This window comes from Desmodus rotundus, chromosome 9 (genome assembly GCF_022682495.2).
Source record: "Desmodus rotundus isolate HL8 chromosome 9, HLdesRot8A.1, whole genome shotgun sequence".
Lineage (NCBI taxonomy): Eukaryota > Metazoa > Chordata > Mammalia > Chiroptera > Phyllostomidae > Desmodus > Desmodus rotundus.
Window position 1 is genome coordinate 106,637,589 of NC_071395.1, and position 27,273 is coordinate 106,664,861.

A 27,273-nucleotide genomic window follows, 5' to 3' on the forward strand; every position below is an offset into this window, starting at 1 on the left:
TTTATCCGGTTAGCTCCCGAGCAGTTGCCGGTGTTTTCAATTTACCGTAAACAAAAGGGATGTGCGCCACCCGGAAATGAAAATTGGGGCCGGGCAGTAGTAGCCCCGAAAGCGGCAGTACGGAGTCGAGGTGAAGCCGTAGCCATGGCGGTGGCTGTGGCTTTGGCAGGGGCCGTAACCGGGACGGAGATAGGCCCCGCGGAAGAACTCGCCAAACTCGAGTATCTGTCTTTAGTGTCGAAGGTTTGCACCGAGCTGGACAATCATTTGGGGATCAACGACAAGGATCTGGGTGAGCCTGGGGAAGTTCCTGCGTTCTCTGGGTTTGGCTTCAAGGGAAGCGGAAGGAGAAATGGGGTTGAGGGGCTGAGTGTGTTTGTCCGAATGAGTCTTCCTCTGTCACAGAGACTTGGGCAGAGGGAACCTGCGGCGGTGGCCTCCGCCTAAGAGCCCTCCAGGCCGAACTGTCGGTGAAAGAGCGGGCATCGCTGCTTGCTTCTGTTTTTCAACTTCTGTAATTCCAGATAATTAAACAGCGTTAACAACAATAACAGCAGCCGCATAATGGTGATGATGATGATGTTAGACGTTATTCTTCTTGTATCAGTTGCTCGTTGAGTAACTTTAATTCAAAGTAATCAGTATACCATTGTGGGATAGCTTGGGGGGGCCTGCCCCGCGCCCCGACAGTACCTGCCAGTGAGGGATGCTGTGAGGGTCGTGGGATAATGAATGTGAAGCACTTAGCACAGTTCCTGGCATGTAGCACATGGTCGAAAGGTCTTAGCCGTCTGCACTGTTGTTACTAACTTATGTCCATGTAGCCTGATGGCATTTGGCCTTCACTTATTGTCATCAAAAAGGTAAAGGCCAATTCCAGCATGGAAATGGTATGAGTGGACTAATTTATGTTCGTTATTCATGTTATTTGTTAGGGTTAAATCTAAATGAAATCATTCACATTTTCTTGTGAGACTTACAGGTGTTGTTTATTTTTAAGATTTTATTTATCTTTAGAGAGAGGGGAAGGGAGGGAGAAAGAGGGAAACATCAATGTGTGGTTGCCTTTCGCGGGCCCCCTACTGGGAACCTGACCCACAACCCAAGTATGTGCCCTGACTGGGAACTGAACTGTTGACCCTTTGGTTCACAGGCAGGGCACTCAATTCACTGAGCCACACCAGCCAGGGTGAAACTTACAGTTTGAATCTTATCTCAGCCTGTCATAAAATGCACTTCTCTCCTGAAAATCTCTTAATTAGTAAATAACTTTAATATTAGAAGTTTCAAGAACTAGGCAGGTTTGCAGAGAAAAATTTTGGGGTCAAGTTTGTCTTTCATCAACTTGGGAGATTATACCATCCAACAGGTGCCTAGCCCTCGGGTGTAGAGTCTAGCTTTCCAGAAACTGTAGAAAGCATCCTATGTGCGTGTCCTTTGTGTGTGTGTATGTCGCATGGGCTTATGCTTTGGGATGTTGTTGCCTCGGACTAGAAAGCTAGTAGTTTCATGAGAAGAGATTACCATGATATGGGACAGTAAGATCTTCAGCCCTTAAATTCACTCAAAGGTCTGCTGAGCCATTTGGTAGTTATAACTTTTTATTTATAAAAATTAACTAGAACAGGAGTAACTTTTTATTTACTAGTGGGATGCTGCCTGATTCAGGAATTGTTCAGTAAAGCCAATTAGATCTTTAAAAAAAATTAACTAGGACATACGTGGATAATTCGGTAGTCCAAATTCTCTTTCTTCACCCGTACTGGATGGTGGTCTTTGGTTTTTATGACTTTGGATAGCCTAATTAGTTTTGTTTATAACATGCTTGGAACTGATTTTTTTGCTCAGGTCTCCATTCTCCTTGTTTTAATCCCTTTCCTCATTTGCAGCTGAATTTGTGATCAGTCTTGCTGAGAAAAACACCACCTTTGATACTTTTAAGGCTTCCCTCGTCAAAAATGGTGCAGAATTCACGGTACGTATGTCTGGAGACCCCTGTTCTATTTGAATGTCGCTATTGAATTTTAGTTTTGATAGGATTTAATTAGGGTTTTGGTAGAGAAAGGAAATAATTTGTGCATACCAATCAAATGCAACAGGAAGCTTGTGATGTTTTCATTTCTTTATTTTCCAATCACAGTTTACAGTCAGTATTGTTCGGTGTCGGTTTCAGACGTACAGTGGTTTGACTATCAGGTGTGTAATGTTTGCGTGCCTCCAAACAGTGGCGACGTCACTGGGCTTCCTGTGGCACCTGTCTGGGAAAACGGAGCAGGCAGGAATAACCCCTTCTCCAAAGGACATCCCTTTTCCTAGTGTTCCTAAGCACTGAACCAGGGGCTGACAGTTTTTGTTCTGTTTCTTTTCGAAGGATTCTCTCATTAGTAACTTGCTGCGTCTCATACAAACCATGCGGCCCCCAGCAAAGCCTTCCACTAGCAAAGGTGAGCAGAGCTTCCCCCCGAGCTTCGCCTCCTGCATGGTGTGGATCGTCAGTGTTGCTTTTAGTTTGATGTAAATCTCGTGTTGAAGTTCTTTTGTGAACCATTAAGAATATTGTGATTGTTTCCCTTGTAGCAGCTGCCGAACAAGTAAATGTTTTGAGTAAAATTTTTGCAAAAACATTTTTTTTTCAAATGTCTTAAGACAAAATTAAAATAGTAAGAACTGTAAGACGTAACCAACCGAATGAATACTGACGCACCTCCCCGTGCTTACATAGGTTGTTGAGGGTTTTGTGATCAATGCTTTTTTGGAAGCTTAAATTGTGGTTATAGTAATATATACGAGTCAATGAATAATGTATGAAAAGTTCCATGTTCTGGTTTTAGTTTGATGCAAATCTAATGTTGAAGTTCATTTGTTAATCATTAAGAATGTTAAATATATCCTTTTTCTTTTTTCGTTCCTTCATGCTCTTTAATGAAACAAGATCTGGTGGTTAAACCCAAAACTGAAAAAGAAAAGTTGAAGGAACTCTTCCCCGTCCTTTGCCAACCAGACAACCCCTCCGTTCGGGTATGATGCCATTTGGAGAATGTCTGTTACAACCGCATGTTCCCTTCGCCCTTTTCTCAGTCTCATTAGTTACTAATTTTTTCTTTCTTTTTTTTCATTAGTTATTAATTTTAAGTTTACCTTTATTGTAACATTTCTCAAAGCGAAAGTGTTCGATCACTCTCTGAGTACGTACGTGTGGAATAATGTCAAGGGGTTCAGAGAGAGATATTTGAGGGAAATGAAGTTAGGACTTGTGGGAAGCAGTGAATGGGGATGTGAAATAGGTGTGAAATAAGTTAAGATTCTGCAACAGATACCCGATGTGTGAAGTTAGATATTTTTGCTCCATTTCTTGTTGGAAGTCTGATTTTTGAAATGCTTTGGTTTTAAAATTCCATTTTAGCAAGTACTTATTGGGTATCTACTATGAGCCAAGCACTGTTCTATGTACCAGGAATACAGCAGTGAACAAAACAGATTAGAGTTTCTGCCCGCTCAGAGATTACTACATTCTAGTATTGAGGGGGAGATAAGAAATAAACATGCAAACTCCTCTAGCGGAGAGGAGATAGTCAGTTAACAAATAAGTAAGTAAGTATAGAATATAGCTGATACCAATAAGAACTATGGAAAAAATTAAGCAGGTGAAAAGGGAGAAGGAAGTGCAAAGAAAGTTGCTTTTTTAAAGAAAATATTTTACTTACTTAGTTTTAGAGAGAGGTGATGGAAGGGAGAAGGGGAGGGAGAGAAACATTGATCAATTGCCCCTTGCATGCACCCAGACCGGGGAACGAACCTGCAGCTCAGGCATGTGCCCTGACTGGGAATTGAACCACTGACCTTTTGCTTTGCAGGAGGGGAGGCCCAACCACCTGAGCCACACTGATCACAGTGGGACAGTTGCTTTTTAAAAATTTTAGTGTCTATTTTCTGTTTGTAATCATCACCTGCATGCTTTCACAGAAGGGGTGGCATCTAATTTCCTTCCTTCACCTTGCATTAAGGGGATCTGCCAAATGTAGAAGTGACTTCCAAGAGCCTTTGTTCATTCCTCTGCCTCTGTCTCAGGTTGTGTTGGAAGTCTCCATCCCCCTTTTGCTTCCTTCACATAAGTGGTCAGGATGTAGGGACTGTCAGATTTGTGGTACCTGAAGTACAGATTCTTTTTCTTTTTCCTTTAAAAAAATTTTTATAAGCAATTACTTGAACCAAACTGAGCACAGTGTTGGGCAGTGAGACCTCAAATGCTCCTGAAGTACAGATTCTTGAGCGATGTGTTTTCCCCATTCTCCTCCTAACTGTGCTGCCGCCTGCCTCTGCAGACCATGCTGGATGAGGATGACGTGAAAGTCGCTGTGAACGTCCTGGAAGCTCTGGAGGCTCTGATGCCCAGTGCGGCCGGCCCGGAGAAGCCGAGGGATGCCGAGCACCGGTTTGTCCTTGCTGTCCCGTCCTTTGGAAGTTTAGCACACTCTGATAGTTGAATTTTGTAGGCCAGCCGAGCAAAATTTTAGGCTAGCTCACAGAATCTGGACTGGCAATTACCATATTGTTGGATCTGTGTTTTGCTCCCTGTCAAGAGTGTTTATGCAGCAAATGCTAAGATGTTCGGAAGATAGAAGTCTGGGCTCAGAGAGGCTAAATATGGTTATGGCCTCATTCTTTATTGACCTGCAGGGATGTCATAGTTATCAAAACTCTAATTCAGTTTCAAGTCTTAGAAGGCACTTAACCATGTGCATGGCACTGTGCCGGGTGCTTGGGGATGCAAAGATGAAATTGGGTGGGTTTCTTTTTTAAACAGGTGTTTCTTGATTTATCAGAGATAAGACAAAGAGGAAGAAGCGGAGCCGGAGCCGAGACCGAGAGCGAGACCGAGAGCGTGAACGAGAGCGTGACCGTGATAGAGAACGAGACCGTGATAGAGACCACAAGCGGCGACACCGGTCCCGCTCTCGATCACGTTCCAGGATGCGGGACAGGAATAAAGGGAAGTCTAGGTATCGGTCTAGGAGCAGAAGTCAGAGTCCCCTCAAAGACCGGAAGGACCGAGACAAGTATGGAGAGAGGAATCTGGACAGATGGCGGGATAAGCATGTGGACCGCCCTCCCCCAGAGGAGCCCGCCATTGGGGACATTTACAATGGCAAAGTTACCAGCATCATGCAGTTTGGATGCTTTGTGCAGCTGGAGGGTCTAAGGTAATGGCTGGCGCTCTTCTTTCACACCAGTAATGGGCGCACCTCATCACTGGGGATTTTCACGTTCCGAAAGGTGTTATGGTTAATGATGCTTTAATCAAATTGGCCGTATCAGGTTATTAGAAATTGACTTTATATTTGAAGTATCGTAGAGCCATTTATTCTTTCCTCTACCTGCAGGAGATCTGCTCTTTTGAGACAGATGAGAATTTGTTGTCATCCCTTACCTCTCCCCAACCCCGTATCTTTGGGAAAGAGGGTGGTAATAATATAATTTTCTATTGTTTGACCATCTTCTTGGTACTTTTCTTTTTAGTTTAAGACCATTTCCATTTGTTCAGGCCCAACGAGGGTGCAAATCTGTTGGGGAAAAGGTATTTTAGGCATGTTCCAAATGTGTCTGACCCTCCCTCAGGAAGCGCTGGGAAGGCCTGGTGCACATCTCTGAGCTCCGGCGGGAGGGCCGTGTGGCCAATGTGGCCGATGTGGTGAGCAAAGGCCAGCGAGTCAAGGTCAAAGTGTTGTCCTTCACTGGGACCAAGACCAGTCTGAGCATGAAGGTAGGTGAGATATGCAGCCTGTTACCGCATCTGATGGCCCAGGACACATAGAGACAGCAGGTGAGCTAGCTTCATTGTTTTTGTGCCCTAGGATGTGGATCAAGAGACCGGAGAAGATCTAAACCCGAATCGACGACGAAATCTTGTTGGGGAGGCCAATGAGGAGACCTCAATGAGGAATCCGGACAGACCCACTCATCTCTCCCTTGTCAGCGCCCCTGAAGTAGAGGACGACTCACTGGAGCGCAAGCGCCTTACCCGCATCTCTGACCCAGAGAAGTGGGAGATCAAACAGGTTGGGGCCCATTGCTTTTCTGGCCGCAGAGCCATTCAGCATGTGGCATGGTGGTTAAGAGAGTGGGCCCTGGAGCCTGATGGCTGGGTGAATGCTGGCCTTAACTAGCTGTGTGATTCTGAGCTAAGTTTCTCCACATCTTTGTGCCTCAGCGCGCTTGTCTGTAAAAACAGCCGGTGGTGGCCTTGTGGGGATTAAACAAGGTGACAGAAGTAAAGCTCTTAGGTTAGTGCCTGCGGATGGTAATGCTACGTAAATTTGTGTTCTGGTTTTCGCCGCTCATCAGTACACGTCAGAATCACGGTGTCCCAGGTACTGTGTAGGTGCTTAGGCTGCAAAGACCAAAGTATCACAGTCCCTGCCTTTGAGGAACTCCAAGTCCAGGGGAGGAGACACATTGAAACAAAAACTTGTTAAGGTTTACATGTTACATGATAAGGAATGTGCAGAATGCCATGGAACCAGGGGAAGGAGCGGAGTTAGCAGATAACTCCTCCTGGGGAAGAGATGCGTGAGCCACGGGCAGCACGTTGTCTTGCCCCCCGGGGGTGGGATTTTTGACGTTTGAGGCTCTGCAGTACTTGGTCACAAGAGAAAAAACTTTGGTTTCCTACACGAAACCTCGGTATTGACTCTCCTACAAAATAAGCGTTTTGATCCTAGCAAGTTACAAACGCCGCCTTCTGTCCTTTGACTAGATGATTGCTGCCAATGTTCTTTCCAAAGAAGAGTTTCCAGACTTTGACGAGGAGACCGGCATTCTTCCTAAGGTGGATGACGAAGAAGGTGACTGGCCGCTGGGCTTGGGCAGGGTGATGGGTCAGGAAGACGGTTGGCAGTTTGAGCCATTGGACAAGGCGGTTTATTTGTAGTTTAGTCCAGTGGTTCTGAGTCACTTATTCCTTGGGTCTCACCACTCATCTCTCAAAGGACAAGGGTCCCTCCATGATGGAAACAAAAAACCTCACTTTTATGGCAAACATTTGTATATAGTTATGCTTGTTGCTTACAAGTTTTCAGGACATAAAAAGTTATAATTATATTTTGGGGATTAAATTTGATCTCATATTCTTTGTAATTATTCTGGAAGTCCTGGATCCACCTAGATTACCTCTGAGTTGCCCTGGAAAAAAACTTTTACTTTTTTTTATTTTTTATTTTTTAAAGATTTTATTTTTATTTATTTTTAGAGAGAGGGGAAGGGAGGGAGAAAGAGAGGGAGAGAAACATTGATGTGTGAGAGAAACATTAATTTGTTGCCTCTCATATGCCCCCCCCGCCCCCATCTGGGGACCTGGCCTGCAACCCAGGCATGTACTCTGACCGGGAATCAAACCAGTGACCCTTTGATTCACTGGCTGGCACTCAATCCACCAAGCCACACCAGTCAGGGCTATTTCTTTTATCTTTTAAATTTATTTTTAATTTTTTTGTATTGTTTCCATTACCATTTATTTCCCCCGTCCCTTCCACCTGGAAACACCCTCATCCACCTCCACCCACCCCCCTCCCACCTGGAAACAACTTTTAACTCAGTCCATTAACAATTAAGTTCTGTAATGGAACATGTAATTTATATAACAGTGATAAACAAATGCCTGAACGAATATCTGCACACCCACCAGTAAGTAGAGCCTCACCAGCACCCCTGCATCCCCCCCGCGCCCCTGATCTGGCCTCTCCTTGCTCCTGTGTGTCGGCACCGTCCTAAGAACGGTGTCAGCCATCTCCACACTTCGCCTTAATGGTGTGCCATCCACGTGTTCACCCTCAATATGAGTCTGCTTGAACTTAATTTTCTCGATTCATTATCATTCCTTTGATATTTATCTGTATTGATTTTATAGTTGTGTTTCTTTTGTTTTCATTGCTGTAGAGTGTTGCTCTGTATAAATTTACCGTAATTTATCCATTTTATTCTTGATTCATATATGGGCTGTTTCTGGTTTTTTGTTTACCTTTGTGAATAATACTGTTATAAAGTTCCTATATTTGTCTCTTACTGCACATGTGCTAGACCTTCTCCTTCTCCTAAATGCGTAGAAGGAGAGTTACTGGGTGGTAGGAAATGTGCAGGTTCGGCTTTACCAGGCAGTCCAAAAGGTTTTCCAAAGCCTTTGTACCAATTTACTTTTCTACTGTAAGTGTGAGTGAGTTCCTGCTGCTCCACATTCTTGCCAGCATTTGGTATAATCCCACTGTCCAACTTAATTTCTTCTTTGCCACTCTGTTGTGGGTTAAGAGTAAGCTCTATTTATTATTATTATTATTGATTGATTTTAGAGAGAGAGGAAAGGAGAGAGGGGGAGAGACAGAAACACTGAGTTGTTGTTCCATTTACTTGCGCATTCATTGGTTGATTCCTGTGTGTACCCCGACCCAGGATTGAACCTGCAAGCTTGGCGTATTGGGACAACACTCTGGCCAGCTGAGCTCCCAGCCAGGCGAGAGTAAACTCTATAGTGAATTGCATGGCCAGTGCCTTCGTACCACCTAGAAAGTCAGAGTGGCGTTTTTCCACAGGCTTAACTTCTTTTGAAAGTAGCTCTGATTAGTTCTTGGGCTGGAGAGCAAAGCCTTAGAAAGGGCTGGAGAACAGGGGCGGGGAACAGACTCCTGGGTTATGGTTTTATGTGTATTGCTGTGCTTTTGGCCTTGGGAGCCAGCTTCAATAAATTGCTGGTGGTTATGGAAATTAATTATTCTGGTGAAAATAATCGGTCAGTTCTTTCTTTTGTTTTTGGCTAATTCTTTTTTGGGGGACTTTTAGATGAGGACCTTGAGATCGAACTGGTGGAGGAAGAGCCTCCGTTCCTGAGAGGGCACACCAAACAAAGCATGGACATGAGCCCCATTAAAATCGTTAAGGTAAGAAATGCCAGGACTCTAATCTGGGCTTGTCACGTGAACTCTTTTCCTAGCGTGACAGTTCTGTTTTCCAGAGCAGGTTATTGGACCAGTGTAAACGGAACTCAGGACATAGGAGGCAGTACTGACTGTTGATCAGGGCCTGGAATATTTTTGTTTTAAAGAGATACTGACTTTGTTGTTTTTGGCTTTTTAATTATTTTGCTCTCATTTTAGTGTTTTTTGTTGGAGGAAGCAGTGATAAATGTGTGCTTGATCTACCATCATGGCTTTTGCCCCAGCCTTAGGGCTTGAGTCATTACCCTGCGTGTTCAGAGGCAATTTGGCAGGGTCAGGTGACCAATTGCTGCTGGCCTCTGAGAGAGCGGTGGCACTGAGTGTTGTGGAGGGCGGAGCTGTGAGGAGATGAAATTTTAGGTTCGGAAAAGGGGTATCTTAAAGGTGTCCCAGCCCCGCCACCCTTTCAGTTCTCATAGTCACCCATGTATCCTTCTACAGTGTTCCTCCCTGTGGTCTTCTGCTTGACATTGCCGATGACAGGGAATTCACCAGCCCTTAGGGAGACTCGTTCCATCTGCAGGTGGATCTGATCATTAGTTCTTCAGGCGGAACTGAAATCTGTCTTACTGAAGTGTTCCACTGGTCTTTACTTCAGTTCTTGGTCCATACAGAAGAATTTTTACCCCTTTCCTATATGTCCTATCTCTCTTGGGGTTCTCCTATTTAAGCCAACCGCCTCGATTCCTTTAGTGATTTATCATCGTCTTCATTCATTTCCTCTGAATTCGCTACAATTTATTTCTTTCATGCAGTGTGGTAAGTTGATAGGAACTTTTTTATAGATGGGTCTCATTCTTTAGATTCAAATGGTTTAACACCTACATTTTATTTCCTGGACATTTACTGTGTGCTGAGATCCATTCTGATGTTGCTGCTTTGTCCTCCGTGCACTAGAACCCAGATGGCTCGCTCTCCCAAGCAGCCATGATGCAGAGCGCCCTGGCCAAAGAAAGACGGGAGCTCAAGCAGGCCCAGCGGGAAGCCGAGATGGATTCTATTCCCATGGGACTCAACAAACACTGGGTTGATCCTCTGCCTGATGGTAGGACTGGGGGTGGGGGCTGAGGGGGTGGGAATTAAAAAAAAAATTGAACTGGCGACATTTTGGTTCGCAGGCTGGCTCTCAATCCACTGAGCCACACCCACCAGGGCTATTTTTTAAACAGACATTTAAAGTCAGAAATGTTTTAGTAACCCTGGTCAAGTTATTTGACTGGCTGAGTTTTTCTTCTAAGTAACTTAAAAATCATACAACTTTGAAACTTCTCTTTTCATATAATTCTTTGTACAGTAAATGTTAACTGCTGGCAGATAGAGTCATAACGAGTATTTTATTAGTTTGTGTTAGGCCCCTGGGGATACAGCTGTGAATTAGACACCATCCTTGCATTTATGAGGCTTACAATTTAGTGGGGATAATTATATTTGTCAAATGATTACCAAATAACTAACTAAGTCATGGTCAGTGCTGTGTGAAGAAATGCAGGTAACGTAGCTGGCTGCAGGGGGCCAGTTCCCTGTGAAGGCTGAGAACCAAAGGAGAAATAGGAGTCAGTCTGTTAAAGGGGATGGGTCAGGGGTTAGGGAATGTGTTCTAATCTAGGCTGAGAAAGAGCCTGTGCTGGGGCTGGTGGTGGGGGGGGGGGGGAGACGACCTGTGTGGCCGGAATACAGAGATGGGTGAGTGGTGGTGGGGGCGGGTTGGGGGGGTGGAAGGCCAAGACTTTGTAGATGGTATAGGAATTAGGGCTCAATTCTGAAGTTCCCTGGGAAATGTTGCGAAATTCTAAGCAGGGGTTTGTCACGATCAGTGTTGCATTTCCAAAGGATTTTGAGGGTGCGCTTTAGAATGGATTGGAGGTGGCACGTGAGATGAATTAGGAGGCTTTTATAATAGTAGTTCGGAGGGGAGAGGATGGTAGCTTGAACATGGAGCTAACAAAGCAGGGGTGTACTAGAGAAACTGGATTGGTTGAATGTGGAGGAGGGGACGGTGGGGTAGCCTGAGGACAATACTAAGCTGCTTGTTTCCTTTGCAGCGGAAGGCAGGCAGATAGCGGCCAACATGAGGGGTATTGGGATGATGCCCAATGACATTCCCGAGTGGAAGAAGCATGCCTTTGGGGGCAATAAAGCTTCTTATGGGAAAAAGACCCAGATGTCAATCATTGAGCAGAGAGAAAGCCTGCCCATCTACAAACTGAAGGAGCAGTTGGTCCAGGTAAAAAGCCCTGTGTGGTAGGGGAGTTGGGGCTTTTCTAAAGAAGAGAAGGGTGACATATTCTAATTGGAATCTGCTGGACAGATATGTGCACATTTAAAGTGGCTTTTCCAAAGGGGATAGGGAAAAACCCAGAACATTTCCAAGTACTTTAAAAAATATATATATTATTCTACATATTTTATTCCTACGAGGAAATAAATCTGTTTGAACTGGGGGACCCTAGAGCAGTTCCAGGTGGACAGAGTTGCGCTGCACAGACCAGCGGCTCTAGTCAGTGAGAAAAATGGGGGTGCTCGGCCAGCGACCCCACAGAGGCCAGGCTTTGTTTCAGGTACTTATTTCCATTTTCTGGAGACCTGAGGTTAAGACCACCAAGTTTCCTGAGGCAGCTGGGTTTACTAGTTTCCAGCGAGTGCTTTCAACGGTGTCTTACACGTGTATGTGTGTGTAAGTAACACATACACAGACGTGACATGTTTTATGTCTCTGTGTGTTTCTAGATGGCAGCGTGTTATGTGCACTGTTCCGCATCTTGCTTTTTTCCTTAGTGACACAGCTCAGAAATTGTTTCTTATTTCTTATTATTTTTGTAGTGCTTTGTTATGTGGATGTGCTCTGGCTTATTTAAATAGTCCTGTATGAGTGGGCAACCCTTTTCTTATAAACTGTGTAAAAATGAGATGACAGTTGGGGGTAAGGCGCTGGAGATTTGGGACTAACAGTAAAAAGGAATCCTGTGTGTTCCTTTTTATTTAGTGTTGAACTTTTTAACTGTGTGCATGTAGTACTTAAAAAATTGTATGTATATATTAGGGAGGTCTGGCTGGTAATTTATGCTTTTAGCATTCTCTTTTGTTTTTATGAATTTAAGAAAATCAATAAATTAAAAAAATAAGTTTGAGTCCGTTGAAAACAGAGAACCATAAAGTTTAACATTTTAAAGTTAAGTTATACATGCAATTAAAATAAAGAGCATTGCCCATAGGAAAATCATTATTATTTTTTTCTGTGCACGATTAAAAGTAATTTAAACCCTGGTTGTAATCTTACCGCTTGTGTACTATCGTGTCCCCTTTTTCTCCTTTGGTGTTAGAACATAAGCCTTCATTATTTCATTTAGAGTAACGTGCAGCAAATTTTCATAGCCATACCCGTAATCTGTTGCTTTCAGGCCGTCCACGACAATCAGATCCTGATCGTCATCGGAGAGACGGGGTCTGGGAAGACCACGCAGATCACCCAGTACCTGGCGGAGGCGGGCTACACTTCCAGGGGCAAGATTGGGTGTACCCAGCCCAGAAGAGTGGCAGCCATGTCGGTGGCCAAAAGAGTGTCAGAGGAGTTTGGTTGTTGCTTAGGCCAAGAGGTACGTGGGCGGCGGAGCTGCTCTGTAAATGCCTGAAGAAAGGGTAAAGGCACGGGTCTCTATCTGTAAAATGCTGATAATGTGACCTGTTTCTCTCCTGAGGGGGAGAGGGTTCTCGTTGTCATCCCTGATCTGTTTGGGACCAAGTCCAAAGCTGATGTTACTCTGAGGAAATCACTGTACCTCTTGGTTAAATTCTTGTCTGTTGAGGTTACGGGTAACGGTCTGACCGGGCTGAAGTCTTGTCTGGGGATTGCGCAAATGGGAGGTTTGTGTCCAAGGTTCCGACTTCTCTTCCGCTTTAGGTGGGCTACACCATTCGGTTTGAGGACTGTACCAGCCCTGAGACCGTCATCAAGTACATGACGGATGGCATGCTGCTGCGAGAGTGCCTGATCGACCCCGACCTCACGCAGTACGCAATCATCATGTTGGATGAGGCGCACGAGAGGACGATCCACACCGACGTGCTCTTTGGGTTGCTGAAGAAGGTAGCTGGGTGCTCTTTGGTGACCCTCCTAGCCCTTGGGAACTGAAGTCTGGGGATTGGGCCTGTGCCTTCTTGGGTAGTCCTTGTTAGTAAGCCACAGCGTACTTCCCTTTAGACAGTTCAGAAACGGCAGGACATGAAGCTGATCGTCACCTCAGCCACCTTGGATGCAGTGAAGTTTTCTCAGTACTTCTATGAAGCTCCCATCTTCACCATCCCTGGTCGAACATATCCAGTGGAAATACTGTACACGAAGGAGCCTGAGACGGATTATCTGGACGCCAGCTTGATCACGGTCATGCAGATCCATTTAACAGAGCCACCAGGTGGGGGGCGAGAGCATGGTTTCCTCCTAGGCCAAAGTCCCCGTGTGGGCATCCCTTTCCCTCAGCTTTTTAAAGGTGCCTTTAAGTGATGGGTCAGGCTTGCATGTGTGAAATGGGGGTGGTGAAAATGTAAATAATGGTGTGCAGGGTTTCAATGCACCTATTTAAACATAGACAAAAATTATAAATAAATAAACAGAATAGACACGGACAGATGAAAACCTCTTGGTTTATTAGCGGTCCGAATTTGAGTGTATTTTCTGTCATTTGGAGTCTGTTGATGTCACTATGGCCTTTGGGTAGAACACACAGCCAGAAAGTAAATTAATCTCCCGTTTTCTTTTTAGGTGACATCCTCGTCTTCCTGACTGGTCAGGAAGAGATCGACACTGCCTGCGAGATCCTGTATGAAAGAATGAAATCCCTGGGACCTGACGTTCCCGAGCTGATTATCCTCCCGGTGTATTCTGCTCTTCCCAGCGAGATGCAGACCCGAATCTTTGACCCAGCTCCACCCGGCAGCAGAAAGGTAACCCTGGGCAGAAATGACGCTCCCCTGTGTTCTGAAACCATGCGGTGCATGCAGCTGGCCCTAACGGGGATGGCTTAGACATGTGTAAGTCTGGTTTATTTTGTTCTGGAGACTGGTCCAGCCACTTGGTTAAGGAATGAGGGTTCCCTATGTGACCGCTGCTCCTCTCCTCCTTTCCTTGAGTCAGCAAATGTTTCTGAGCATCTTCCAGGCTTTGGAGTAGACTCCAGGGCGGCAGTGTGAGGGCCGGCCTCTCTCTGCCGTGAGGCATCCACCAGTGGACAGGCCTTTAATTAATGTACAGTGTGTAAGTGCTGCTGGTGCTCTGGCTCCCAGAGGGGGAGCACCCAACCCAGAGCTCTTAGAGGAAGTAAGGGTCTAAGCTGGTCTTGAAGGACGTGTGGGTGTTCACGTCAGCCAGAATGGCAGCAGCGCGTGTTCTGAGTAGACAGAATAGCCTGCAATAGCCTAGAGGCGAGAGGCGGTGCCGTTTCAGGGAGCTGTGTGGCTCCGGGAGCTGGAACTGGCGGCGTGTGTGTGGCAGGCGATGGGAAAGGAGACAGGTGATTTTTTTAAGTCACAGCTTTATTGAGATACAATTTACATGCCACACAATTTATCCCTTTAAAGTATACAATTTAGTTTATTCACATAATTATGCAATTATTAATTACCATGATTATTATGAATTAATGATTAACTATTAATCACTACAATCTCAGAACAATTTCATTACCCCCAAAAGAAACCCTGTACCCTTTACCAGTCACTCCCCATTCACCCCTCTGCTCAGCCTCTGGAAACCGCCAATCAACTTTCTGTCTATCGATTTGTCTATTCTGAACATTTCACATAAGTGGGATCGTATGTATGTGGTCCTTGATAACTAGCTTCTTTGACATGGCATTTTTCCAAGGTTCATCCATGTTGTACCATGTATAAGTACTTCATTTCTTTTTGTTGTCCAATAATGTTCTATTGTAGTTCCATTTCCTTGTGTTGTCCAGTAATGTTCTGTTGTAGAGTATGGACGTACCACATTTTGTCTGTCCATTCATCAGTTGATGGGCATCTGGGTGGTTTCCACATTTTGGCTATTATGAATAATGCTGCTATGGACACTTATTTACAAGTTGTTCTGTGTACGTATGTTTTCCTTTCCCTAGGAATGGAAGACAGATGGGTTTGAACAACATTAGAGAGTCAGACTGGAGAAGGCATAGTGGATGCCTGAAAGTGCAGGGCAGAAGGGCAGGAGAGAAGTCAGGAATGACTCCAGGTGTCTGGCTCGGGCAGCTGGATGCAAGATGGTGCTGAGGAGGGGAACATGGAGGGAGAGCAGGTTTGGGGGAGGAAGATGGTGATTCCTCTCTGTTCTGTTTCTGATTAGACTTCTTTTTAAGAGGGCTTCTGTCGCTCTGCGGCAGGTGGAAGCTTCTCAGGGCCGGGAAGGTGCTGGCACGCTGCGAGATGCTCTGGCGTCTCCCAGCAGTGCTTTCTCCGGGCAGTTGTGTTTTATTAGCCGAACCTCTGGGTGGGAGAGCAGTGGTGGTGCCGAGCTGAGACCGCTAATCTTCTCGACCGCACATTCTGCCGCATCCACACGAACTGAGATTCCTCTGCTGCCTTGTGGTTCATTTTATGATTAGGAAAAAACCCAACTCCCTCTTGTTCCACATACACAAACAGCCCATTTTGTAGTCCAGATGTCCCCGTGGGGGAGGAAAAATCTCATTTTGCACTGGCACATGTGATGCCAGGAAGTCTCTGCTTTCCCAGGGTGCTAGAAAATTAAAATTGTAGTAATCAACACTGGATCTAGAAAATGAGGTATGTAGCCATTTGCACCAAATGAAATTGGCTTTGATTGGCCTTTGCTTTTTTCTATTCCACTTTTTCCTCTTAGGTACCATCCCTCCCCATCCCGCCCCCCTCAACCTGACCCTTCAGAGGAAGGCATCTCCCCTTCTGCCCGTTTGAAGCCACACTGAGATGAAGTGCTATCTAACCCCTAACCCTCTGAATAAGGAGATAACCGCACACTCCTGTGGGAAGATGTTTGAGTTCAGAAGTCCTGTTTCATACCCCAGGGCCGAACCCGTTGGCTCAGTCCAGCTGTGTCCCTCTCGTCTGCAGGTTGTGATTGCCACCAACATTGCAGAGACATCGCTGACTATCGATGGCATCTACTATGTGGTGGACCCTGGATTTGTGAAGCAGAAAGTTTACAATTCCAAGACAGGAATCGACCAGCTCGTGGTGACTCCCATTTCTCAGGTATGGTAGTTTCTACCAACAGCTTTCCTGGAAATCCTGTTAGGGCCTTTCTGAAAACATTTATGGTTTTGTATTTTGAACATTATTGTTTTCAAAGGTGAACTTTTAAGATACTGGGTGCTTTCATGAGATAAAGAAGATTTTCGTTTTGTTTTTAATCTTTAGAAAAGTGTTTCAACATTAAAAAGTTCCATAAAATTTGAACTTAAAAAAAGAGTGAATCCTGGCACCGTAAGTTATCTAATATAGGTAATAAGAACATTTTTTTTAAAAAAGATTTTATTTATTTACTTATTTTTAGAGAGAGGGGAAGGGAGGGAGAAAGGGAAACATCAATGTGTGGTTGCCTCTCGCATACCCCCTACAGGGGACCTTGACCCCGACCCAGGCATGTGCCCCGACTGGGAATCGAACCTACGACCCTTTGGTTCACAGGCTGACACTCAATCCACTGAGCCATGCCAGCCAGGGCAGTAAGAGCATATTTTTTAAGTACTATACTTAGCCAGAGGTATTTGAGATAGTAACAATTCATGAGATGATAATGTGTTTCTTTGGTAATTATGGAATAATTTCCTGCCTAAATGATATTTAAAAATGAATAACCTGATTATCCTTTCTTGAGGGCAGTTTGGCTGCAATGTATCAAAAATCTAAGAGATCATCTCCTAACCTAGCAGTCCCAATATATCTGAAAGTTAAAAATGGTTGAATACATATCTAAAGGTAATGCAAAAGAATGTTCACTGAAGCACTTTATATTAGAAGAAACCTGGAAAAATTCCCTCAAAAGGGAAGTAGTTTAATAAAACATGGTATGTCCATGCCATGCAGTGTAGCGTGGCGTTAACATGATGGTATGCATCTACATTTACTGACATAAATGTAACTGTGGTACATGTTTTGAAGTGCTTCACAGAATAGCAGGCATAGTGTAACCCGATTCTTGTTTAGAAGTGGGTGGTGTGCACTTGTGCCCAGGGCACGTGCACCCGCCTGAGACTGGAAGGCATGTAGTCGGGACACTAGTTGAGGTTAGTTCTCGGTGGTGCTGCTGGTTGCTGGGCTGATGGCTGAGGTGCATGTTTTCTTTATACTTTTACATATTGTTTTAGTGTTATAAGAGGCATGGATTACTTTCATAATTTATAAAAACCATCAGACCCTGGCTGTTGTAGCTCAGTGCATTGAGCACGAGCCTGCAAACCAAAGGGTCGCTGGTTCGATTCCCAGTCAGGGCACCTGCCTGGTTTATGGGCCAGGTCCCCAGTAGGGGGCGCGTGAGAGGCAACCACACATTGATGTTTCTCTCCCTCTTTCTCCTTCCCTTCCCCGCTCTCTAAAAATAAATTAAAAAAAAAAATCAGGCTATTTTCATTTTGAAATGTAAGTAATAGTAGCTGACATTTGCTGGGTACCTACTAAGTGCCTTATCAGATGCTGTCCTAGGTACGTTCACTTACATCCACGTTCACTTACATTGAGTTCAGAAGTCCTATTTCCTACCTCGGGGCTGCACCTGGTTAGCTCGATCCAGCTGTGTCCCTCTCATCTGCAGGTCGTGTTGCTCCTATATGGTAGATGTTATTGGCATCCTCATTTCACAGGTGAGAGTGAGGCACAGATGGGTTAGGGGCACATGGTTGTGGAGTCAGGATTTGAATCTGGGCAGGCTGGCATCAGTGTGTGTTCTGTGCCACTTCGCGGGGTGGTGAAGGCAACCCACAGTGACGGAGAAATTAGCTCCACTTGCCCTTTCGGATTTGGAGAGACGTCTGTGGAATGCTGTGGGGTCTGCCACCATGTGTGATTGCTGCCTGCCTTTGTGTGGTTAGTGACCTTTCATACTACATCCTTTGTTTGGAGCTGGCAGAAGAATTTGTAAATCCTAATACTGTTTGTGAGACAGATGATTTTGTCAACAAATGGCTCTCTTCAGTTTGCTAGTCAGTGTTTCCTAGCAACCTATGGCTAAGCTACAGATATATTTTTTAATTTAATTTTTTATTTTTTAAAATTATTTGTGAAAGATTTTATTTATTTCTTTTCAGAAGGAGGAGAAGGGAGGGAGAAAGAAAGGGAGAGAAACATCAATGTGTGGTTGCCTCTCACTTGCCCACTACAGGGGACCTGGCCCTCAACGCAGGCATGTGCCTTGACTGGGAATAGAACTGGCAACCCTTTGGTTCTCAGGCCTGTGCTCAATCCACTGAGCCACACCAGCCAGGGCTATATCATAATGATTTTTTTTACAAAATCAGTATTATATTGTTTTGTAACTTGCTTTTTCACTTATGTGAGTGAACATTTCCTTCTGGCGTTGAGTGTCTCAAACCTGATTTTTAAAATGGCTAAAGACTGTTTTATTTAGTTCCCTTAAATTTTTGGCTGTAACTGTGGGAGTAGCATGGTGTCATCTTGTTTTATGCTTTGTCTTTATGTCCTGCCACTCTATTTTGAGGGCATATTTCTCTGATCTTCATGATATTTCTTTTGTTTTCCTTCTGTGTTTGTTTCACTTGAACAAACTCTCCTGAAATGTTGAGTGTTGGAGAGGGAATGGTAATAACCTTGGTAGTCTTGGAAATGGTCCTGAAGGAAGTGAAATAAACCCTATTTTGGATTTTGCCAGTAGTTAAGTGCCCCTCTTTTAACGGATTTCCGGGGTAAGGCAGTTAAACGATGGTTAACAGTATGCTTTTATGTGCACACCCCTTCAGGCTCAGGCAAAGCAGCGGGCTGGCAGAGCTGGGAGAACAGGCCCCGGGAAGTGTTACAGGCTGTACACAGAACGTGCCTACCGAGATGAAATGCTGACCACCAACGTGCCGGAAATCCAGAGAACCAACTTAGCAAGCACAGTGCTCTCGCTCAAGGTAGAAATCACTGTCTTTCTGGAATGGGTTGGTGGAACGGTCCAATCCCATGGCCTTAGTAAATGAATCTCAATATTAGGAACCTTGATTGATACTTTAGTAGCCTCGTAGAACCCGTCCCTTCGAGTGAAATGCAGTGGCTGTGATAACAGCCTTTCCACTGTGGGTCTGGGGCTAAGTAGTCATGTCTGTTGTGAACACACATTTTTCTTCCTTTCCATAATAACCAGCAGAATGTTTGATTATAAAAGATTTTGTTAGGAGTGTTTTCTGAAAGGATATTAGAAAAATCTAATCAGTGCCAAACTGTGGACAAACACACTTCCTTCGTCTGTTTGGCTGCCAGATCCAATTCTGTTCTTTTAGAACGGAAGCAAAACTCCCAGTCCAAAAACTTCGTATCAGTAGAGGTTTCAGACTGGCCCTCTGGGGTCTTGGTTTTCATTCTGAATTGTTGCTCTTCCTCTCTCAGTCCCCAGTGAGGACCTTCATTCTCCTTTGGCAGGGGGAGCCACAAGAGTAATTTTCCAGATGATGGCTCACCCCCCTTCCTCCCCGCCCCCGACACTGATGCGCCCCTGGAGCCCTGGCACTTTGCTGGTGCAGCCTGCTCTGTTGTAATTATTCATTCCCTGTAAGAGAGGCTGAAACAGCTTCAGAGAAGAATGTGCTCCACTCTCTGGAGTGAGGGCAGTGCTCTCAGCGCCGTGTCCTTGGCAAATTTACCTGCTCAGCCCTCTGTTCTGTATTCTCTCCAAAGGGCTATTGTTGGTATCTGCTGGGAAGATAAATGAGATAACGCAGGTAAAGACACTTGGCACAGTGCTTACTGATTGCTGACACCATTCCTTATAGTTATTATTCACACAATGAACATTCATTGGACACCTGCTGTGTTTGTGGTCATAATCAGTTTATGGGAAAGACACAGAAAGCTTAGGTCCTACCACATCAGCCTGTGTATACACTTGGATAATGCAACATTCATTTGTTTCTTTTTTTCGTCAAATGAGCTAACAAATGTATCGATCGCTTATTTGTACCACACATGCAGATGCCCCTGCCTCGTCTGATTTTGTGTCCATGTGTCTCACCATTACGATCTCGCTGAGAGCAGGGATAGTGTCTCAGTCATCTTCGTATCGCTGCCACTGACGATGGTGCACTTCCTAGACGCACGGTAGAGACTGTGTGTGCAAGAGATACAGGGCAAGCTGGTGTATTGTCTTATTTTTTTAATTACGGTAAAATGCACAACACATTGCCATCACTACCTTTTCAAAGCGTTGTGCAGTGGTATTCAGTTCATCCACAGTGTTGTGCACCCATCACCGTTAGGCATTTCCAGAACTTTCTCATCGTCCTAAGCAGAAAGTCTGTACCCATTAAACTAGACAATCCCTTCCTCCCTCCCTCCAGCTCCTGGTAATTAATCGTTATTCTACTTTCTGTCTCTATGAATTTACCTAATTAAGTGGAATCAAATAACATTTGTCCTTTTGTATCTGGCTTATTTAACTTAACATAATGTTTTCCAGATTCATCATGTTGAAGCATTGTGTTAGAATTTCATTACTTTTAAAAGTGAATAATACTCCATTGTATGTATATACCATATTTTGTCTATCCATTCATCTATTGATGGACATTTGGGTGGTTTTTACCTTTTGGCTATTGTGAATAATGCCGCTGTGAACATCAGTGTACAAGTATCTGAGACCCTGCTTGCAATTCCTTTTGGGTCTACACACCTGGGAGTGAAATTGCTGGGTGATGACGGTGATTCTATGTTTACCTTACGGACGTATCACCAAATTGTTTCCCATGTTGGCTGAGTATTTTACATTCCCTCCAGCAATACATGAGGATTCCTGTTTCTCTAAATCCTTAACAACACGTGTCTTTTTTTTTTTTTTTTAAATAACCGCCCTAGTGGTGCGGAGTGGTATCTCATTGTGGTTTTCATTTGCATTTCTCTAATTACTAGTTGTGTCGAGTATCTTTTCACGTGCTTCTTGGCCATTTTTATATCCTTGTAGAAATGTATGTTCATGTCCTTTGCCAATTTTTAAGTTGTTGTCCTTTTTTAAACCCTCACCTGAGGATATGTTCATTGATTTTATTTCTTTACTGATTTTAGAGAGAGGGGAAGGGATGGGGTTGGGGAGGGGGGAGAGAAACTTCTATCAGTTGTCTCCCATATCATATGTGCCCTGACTGGGAATCACACCCGCTACCTTTTGGTGAATGATGCTCCAACCAACTGAGCCCCCTGGCCAGGGCTAATTGTTGTCTTTTTGTTGTTGAGTTGTATGCACTATCATTTTGAGGGAGTGTTTTTTAAAGTTCCCGGGGAAAATATATGCTTTCTACTAGTGTGAGTTTTGGGTGGCCCAGCCCTGGAGGTTCTGCTTGTCTTGCCAGTGGCTTCCTGACTGCAGTTGAAGAAACAGGAGAGAAAGCGACAAGCAGCCTCTCTCCGGGTTAACACTGGCAAGGCTGACCCTCCCGTCCCACCCGTTCTTCCCTTCTGTTCTAGGCCATGGGCATCAATGACCTGCTGTCCTTTGACTTCATGGACGCCCCACCAATGGAAACCTTGATCACGGCCATGGAGCAGCTGTACACGCTGGGGGCACTGGATGATGAGGGCCTGCTTACTCGCCTGGGCCGCAGGGTAGGGGACACGCTTCTGCTGCTTTGGGGAAGCTTCCCTGGCCAGTCTTCCCAGACTTTGTTTCGTGCAAAATCAAGCTCTGAGGCTCTGCATAAGCTTTGAGTACAATTCTAGAGACCTGTTTTTAACGTGGATTTTCTGCTATCACTTAAAACTCTTTCTTTAAAGAAAAAGACATTTTATCCACAGTCAGTTTGACCTTGGCACATATTATTGAGCCTAGCCTTAATTTTTTAAAAATTGATTTTAGAGAGAGGGAGGGAGAGAGAAACATCAGTTTGTTCCACTTATTTATGCATTCATTGGTTGAGTCCTCTGTGTGACCTGACCAGGAATCAAACCCGCAACCTTGGTGTATTGGGTTGATGCTCTAACCAACTGAGCTACCTGGCCAGGGCTAGTCTCGTCTTAATTTTAAAAAATGTCTCCAAAATTTCGGCCCACACAACAGTAGTTCTGTTCTTGGTCACATATGTATCTTTGATTGGGATTTCTTTGGGAAATAAAGAAACAACAACACCTGATAGAGGTGGGCATCTCACATCATCGTGCTTGGGTAAACCTCCTGTGGTGGGTCTATTGCCCACTCTGGCCAGTGTCTCACCTTGGCAAGTCCAGATGGGTCTTCCACAAGGAAGAAATTGTAGTTTCTTCTTCTCCCGCTAGATGGCAGAATTCCCCCTGGAACCAATGCTGTGCAAAATGCTGATCATGTCTGTGCATCTGGGCTGCAGTGAGGAAATGCTGACCATCGTGTCCATGCTGTCTGTACAGAACGTCTTCTACAGGCCCAAGGTAGGACGTTCAGACCCATGTTCGGGTGGGGCTGCGGTTAAGCTGGGTGAAATCAGCCATTGCCTGGGTGCTTGACGGCCACATAGGGCTCCTTGGAACTGCTGGATGTTCAATAGTAGCTGCTGGGTGGAAAATGGTCTTCCCCCCACTGTTTGGCAGGATAAACAAGCCCTGGCTGATCAGAAGAAGGCCAAATTCCACCAGACGGAAGGAGACCACCTCACCCTGCTGGCCGTGTACAACTCTTGGAAGAACAACAAGTTCTCCAACCCATGGTGCTACGAGAACTTCATCCAGGCGCGTTCTCTGCGCCGGGCCCAGGACATCCGCAAGCAGATGTTAGGCATAATGGACAGGTAACACCTGGTGCCTCTCCCCGCGTGTCAGTTGAACTCCCTTGAATGTCGTGTCTGTTCATCTCTGGGTGTGCCTGCGGAGCTGTGGACTCCTGTGTAACACTTTTCCTCCAGCTCTTCCATTTTTATTATATCCCTCCCCACGCAAGAGTGCAGCTGAGAATCACTTCAGAAAGTTCCTGAGAGGAAGATGACTTAGTGTTGAAAAAGACCTTTGTTTACAAGCATCTGGAACATTATTAGTCAAATCAGATTAAGTCCCCAGCTCTTATCGCATCTGTCCTACTTGCTGGGCAGAGCCTCCCCATAGAGCACCTGGGGCACCGTCGCTCTGGCAGGTGGAACCTCTGAAAACAGAGTTGTCTCACGTCTTTGTCCGCTCTTGGTTTGTTTTCCCCATAGACACAAGCTGGATGTGGTTTCCTGCGGCAAGTCCACAGTCCGAGTGCAGAAGGCCATCTGCAGTGGGTTCTTCCGGAACGCTGCCAAGAAGGACCCGCAGGAGGGTTACCGGACCCTGATCGACCAGCAGGTGGTGTACATCCATCCTTCCAGTGCTCTCTTCAACCGACAGCCGGAATGGTAGGTGGGCCCCAGCCTGGGAGCTGTTCTCTGTAGAGGGGACCTGTGAATCGTTGGCGCTCTGTGCTCACGTCTTCCCCCACTCCTAGCACTTCCTGTTCTAACACTGCTTGTGTTTCTAGGGCAGCAGAAGCCCGATTTAGGCACAGTCAGACCCTCTGAGAGAAATAAAATCATGGAAGTGAGAGCTAGGAAGGATCTTAGAGATCATTTAGTGAGGTTGTTTAAAAAATTATTTTTTTCAAGTAGCATTTTTAAAAAGTTGTAATCTTACCTACCCTAAGGTAAAACTGATTTAAAACCACTGGGCCACCACGGTAGAGGGATGGAGAGGTAGAGCCGTGCTGGTTTGGCTTTCCTTGTCTCCTGTGGCAGCCGTTGAGGCTCCCCAGCTCCTCTTCAGGGCCCTGGAGTTCTGTGGTGGCAGCCTGAAAAACCACCGTCCCATTTCACAGAGCAGGAAGCTGAGGTCCAGGGAAGAGATGTGATTGGCTCTATGTCATTTAACTAGTTGGAGCCAGAGCCAGGTCCAGAACACGTTATCCTGACAGCTGTCTGGTGGGTAGAGGTGTGCAGCCTCCTCAGTATTGAAGTGTGGCTGTCATGAAGAGAGGCTGCAGTCTTCTCTGCAGGAGACGGGGTCAGGCAGGAGAGGTTAAGAGGGTCAAATGCAAGCCCAGCTGTGGCCCACCAGGAACCAGGGTGCCTGGAGTGGGGCCTGAATCGGAGGCCCGAGCCTATCTCTGTCCCCCCCAGGGTGGTGTACCATGAGCTGGTGCTGACCACGAAGGAGTACATGCGTGAGGTCACCACCATCGACCCCCGGTGGCTCGTGGAGTTTGCTCCTGCCTTCTTCAAGGTCTCCGACCCGACTAAGCTAAGCAAGCAGAAGAAGCAGCAGCGTCTTGAACCCTTGTACAATCGCTATGAGGAGCCCAACGCCTGGAGAATATCCCGGGCTTTCCGGCGGCGCTGACCTGCAGCAGGGCCCAGGGCTCGGGCTTGTTCTTCTGGTGAAATGCTGGTCCTGAGGATTCGGCTCTCCAGTGACTGCGTATCTTAACCGGAGGCTTTCCAAACTTGATTTGCATTTCTTCCCTCGTGGTAAAATAGAGACAGGGATTTATGCCTGGTTTGACGAGAGCCTTCAGCCCCCGCTACCCTAAGTCACTGGGGCCACCTAGAGCTCATTGCCAACACAGGGTACACTGCATGAGCTCCAAGGAAGGGGCAACTCTTGCAGCCCTGGGATGGGAAACGGGGGTTGCAGGCATCTGACACCTGGACATACAAACGGACGCGGTGAGGACCCTGATGCCCTACTTGGTTCTCTGTGGAAGAGGGAGCCGTGAAGCTCATTGGAAGTTTCGGCCCACATCTGCTCATGTCCAACCCCTGTACTTTTGACCGACCTCCTGAAAATATTTATTTTCTTAAGGAAACAAAAATGACTTTCCTTGAAGGTTTCTTTTAGCCGAAAGGTTAGGATATTGGCCTGGGCTCAGGGTGGGGAGATTCAGTATCTGTGACGTCGGTGTGTATGGTGGAGAGTCCACCGAGACCAGAGCCTAGGGCCTCTTTGGCTGAGAGGTGACACGCAGCCCAGACCCGTAGTCATCTCGCGCCCGTTCTGGGCCGGTCCTGCTGCACATCCCCCGATCAGCCCCATCCACTGCACAGGCGCTCGGGTCTGCGCGGGCGCCTGAGTGGTTACAGATGCCGCATGTGGACTGCAGAAGGCTCTCCCTGTCTCTGTCTCCCACCCACCACACTCATCACGTACAGTGTATCCTATTTCCTTTTGAAACATGTGAGTAATGACAAAGCTTTTATTTTGTTTCCCTTGATGCCCTCGATGGGCTTTAACAAAGGGTGTTTATGATCAAAGCCTCCCCTCCCCTGCCCCAAACAACGGAACGCCTCTCGGAGCCGGTTCGCACCGCCCAGCATCCGTGCTCTGGGCCTGCTCTGGGTGGTTTGCCCCCAGCATTCTGTCAGGGAGTAACCACCTCCCAGTGCCCCTCTCACAGTGTGTGAGGAGGCTGCTGACTAGGAAGAACAGACAGGTGCTGCCGGGCCAGGTCGTGGGGCGACTGGTAAGCTCTTGGAGCCGCGAAGCTGGTTTAGAAGCCCCTGGGGAGTTGAGCACATTGTATGTTACGGCCTGCACTGCCTCCCGGGACCACCCCCATTCTAGAAAGTTCTGAAATAATGTAAAAACTAGAACTACCATAGAATGGCACACCAGGCACTAAGAGACCATACGACGTTCTAGGAAATTAAGGAGTGTAGGCTGTCATCAGGCGGCAGACAAATCACCCCGAAGACACAGTTCAGAGAAACCAGTGGAGAGGAATACAGGACAAGGAGTCTGCTGACTGAGGTCCCTGACCCCTCGTCAGAGCTGAGTATGCTCCCCACAAAGCCCAGGCCTGTAATTAAGGGCAGTGGGACGTTTGTGCACTCACAGTTCAGGCCTTAACGGGGAGAAGGCGGTGTAGGGCCGGCGGAGGAAACTGGATTGGCAGTGGGGCTGGGCACCTGGCTCACCAGTCTTAATTCCAGCCCAGGTCTCTCCGCTTCAGCAACAAACTTGGCTTCGCAGCCTACCTGTCCCTGCTGAGTGACCAGCACTGATGGCGTTGGCATCTCTGAGATCATAACCCCAAAGATGGAATTTTGGGCTTTATGCTCAGGTTGAAAAAGGGATGTTTAACAGGCCAAGGGGAGAGACAGGGCTGGTCGTCTTTCTGGGTTTGCTGTGCAGGAAGAAGGGCCCGGGCTCTGTGGATGGTGCTTGGACATCTCCCCTGGGAGCTGGGTTACTTCTCTGCTGCCGCGCTTGGTGGGGTCTGACCTGGCTGTCCATCAGGAACCGGCATACGGCCACATTGCCTAGCCCTCTCAGAAGGGGGCCTCCAGCCAGGTTCGGAGGGCGGGCTCGGCCACTGCTCCCACACAATAGGGCCGTTGTTTCTCCTTGAACCAATATTGCCCGAGGTTGAGTGACAGCCCAGGAGAGGATGTGGGTCTCACGCAGGGAGCTGGAATCTTCTTGGCCATTAAAGTCTGTTCTCTGCACCCCTGCAGGAGCCTAGCTCAGGAGTTTCCTGCCCCTGCACATGTGCTGAGTCTGTGCTTGTTTTTGTATGCGGGGGAGTGAGGAGCGGCCCCGGACCGTCCCCATGGGGCATGGTTAAGCTCTAGTGCTGGGTCAGGCCTCTCGGTTCTGGGTTCACCTTCATCCACTCTGGACCACAGTTTGGTTTTAGCTGCCTCTCCTCCAGCCCAGAGAATTTCCTCCACTGGCTGTTGTGTGTCTCCTGAGAGCGGTGCCCCTTCAAGCCTAAGGCTTTGAACAAAGAGTTTTGAGGAGTGGCTTGTTAATGAGTGGGGCAGAGGGCAGAGGTCACATGTCTCAGCCTGTGGAGACCTTTTCTGTGATGCTGTCTCTCATGGGCTGGTACTCAGGATCTGTTTCCACTCAAATTTTACATCCTTCTTAAAGGACGTAAAGCCTGGCTTTAATATGGAATTAAATCAGATATTTTTAAAAACTTGTATTTAAAATTTTTCTTTTCTTTTCCTTGCTCTAAATTGTAAGTTGGTACATCAGTGCTTTGTTTAAAGGGAACAAATTCATGTTGCTTTTTACTTGTGGGTAGTGGTTCCCTTCCTGTGAAGACTGTCAAATCTCACGTTGGCTTCGGGTGGAAGCAGGGCAGGCATTCATGAGGGGAGGGTGGCCCTGCGTGGCTGTGGTTCTGATTTAATTGGAGCGCCTGGCT

The 27,273-nt window shown here is 46.3% G+C and overlaps 1 protein-coding gene across 1 annotated transcript; it reads left to right on the top strand.

Annotated features, from left to right (window-relative positions):
- On the top strand, positions 1-26,174 carry DHX8 (DEAH-box helicase 8). Its single transcript, XM_024553559.4, has 23 exons — positions 1-292; positions 1,890-1,975; positions 2,372-2,444; positions 2,933-3,018; positions 4,323-4,432; positions 4,824-5,201; positions 5,617-5,761; positions 5,853-6,056; positions 6,755-6,842; positions 8,827-8,924; positions 9,879-10,026; positions 11,024-11,205; positions 12,380-12,574; positions 12,880-13,065; positions 13,180-13,390; positions 13,738-13,919; positions 16,059-16,199; positions 18,920-19,075; positions 21,615-21,752; positions 22,419-22,547; positions 22,707-22,903; positions 23,306-23,485; positions 24,242-26,174. Exons 1-23 carry the CDS (start codon positions 145-147, stop codon positions 24,459-24,461), a joined length of 3,681 nt encoding a protein of 1,226 aa, XP_024409327.2. The 5' UTR covers positions 1-144; the 3' UTR covers positions 24,462-26,174.
- Positions 26,175-27,273: the final 1,099 nt, after the last annotated feature.

Coding starts and splice junctions, on each gene's coding strand:
- DHX8 (XM_024553559.4), top strand. CDS start 145: ATGGCGGTGGCTGTGGCTTTGGCAGGGGCCGTAACCGGGACGGAGATA. Junction 5,762..5,852: donor AGACCAGTCTGAGCATGAAG/GTAGGTGAGATA, acceptor TTTGTGCCCTAG/GATGTGGATCAAGAGACCGG. Junction 13,920..16,058: donor CTCCACCCGGCAGCAGAAAG/GTAACCCTGGGC, acceptor TCTCGTCTGCAG/GTTGTGATTGCCACCAACAT.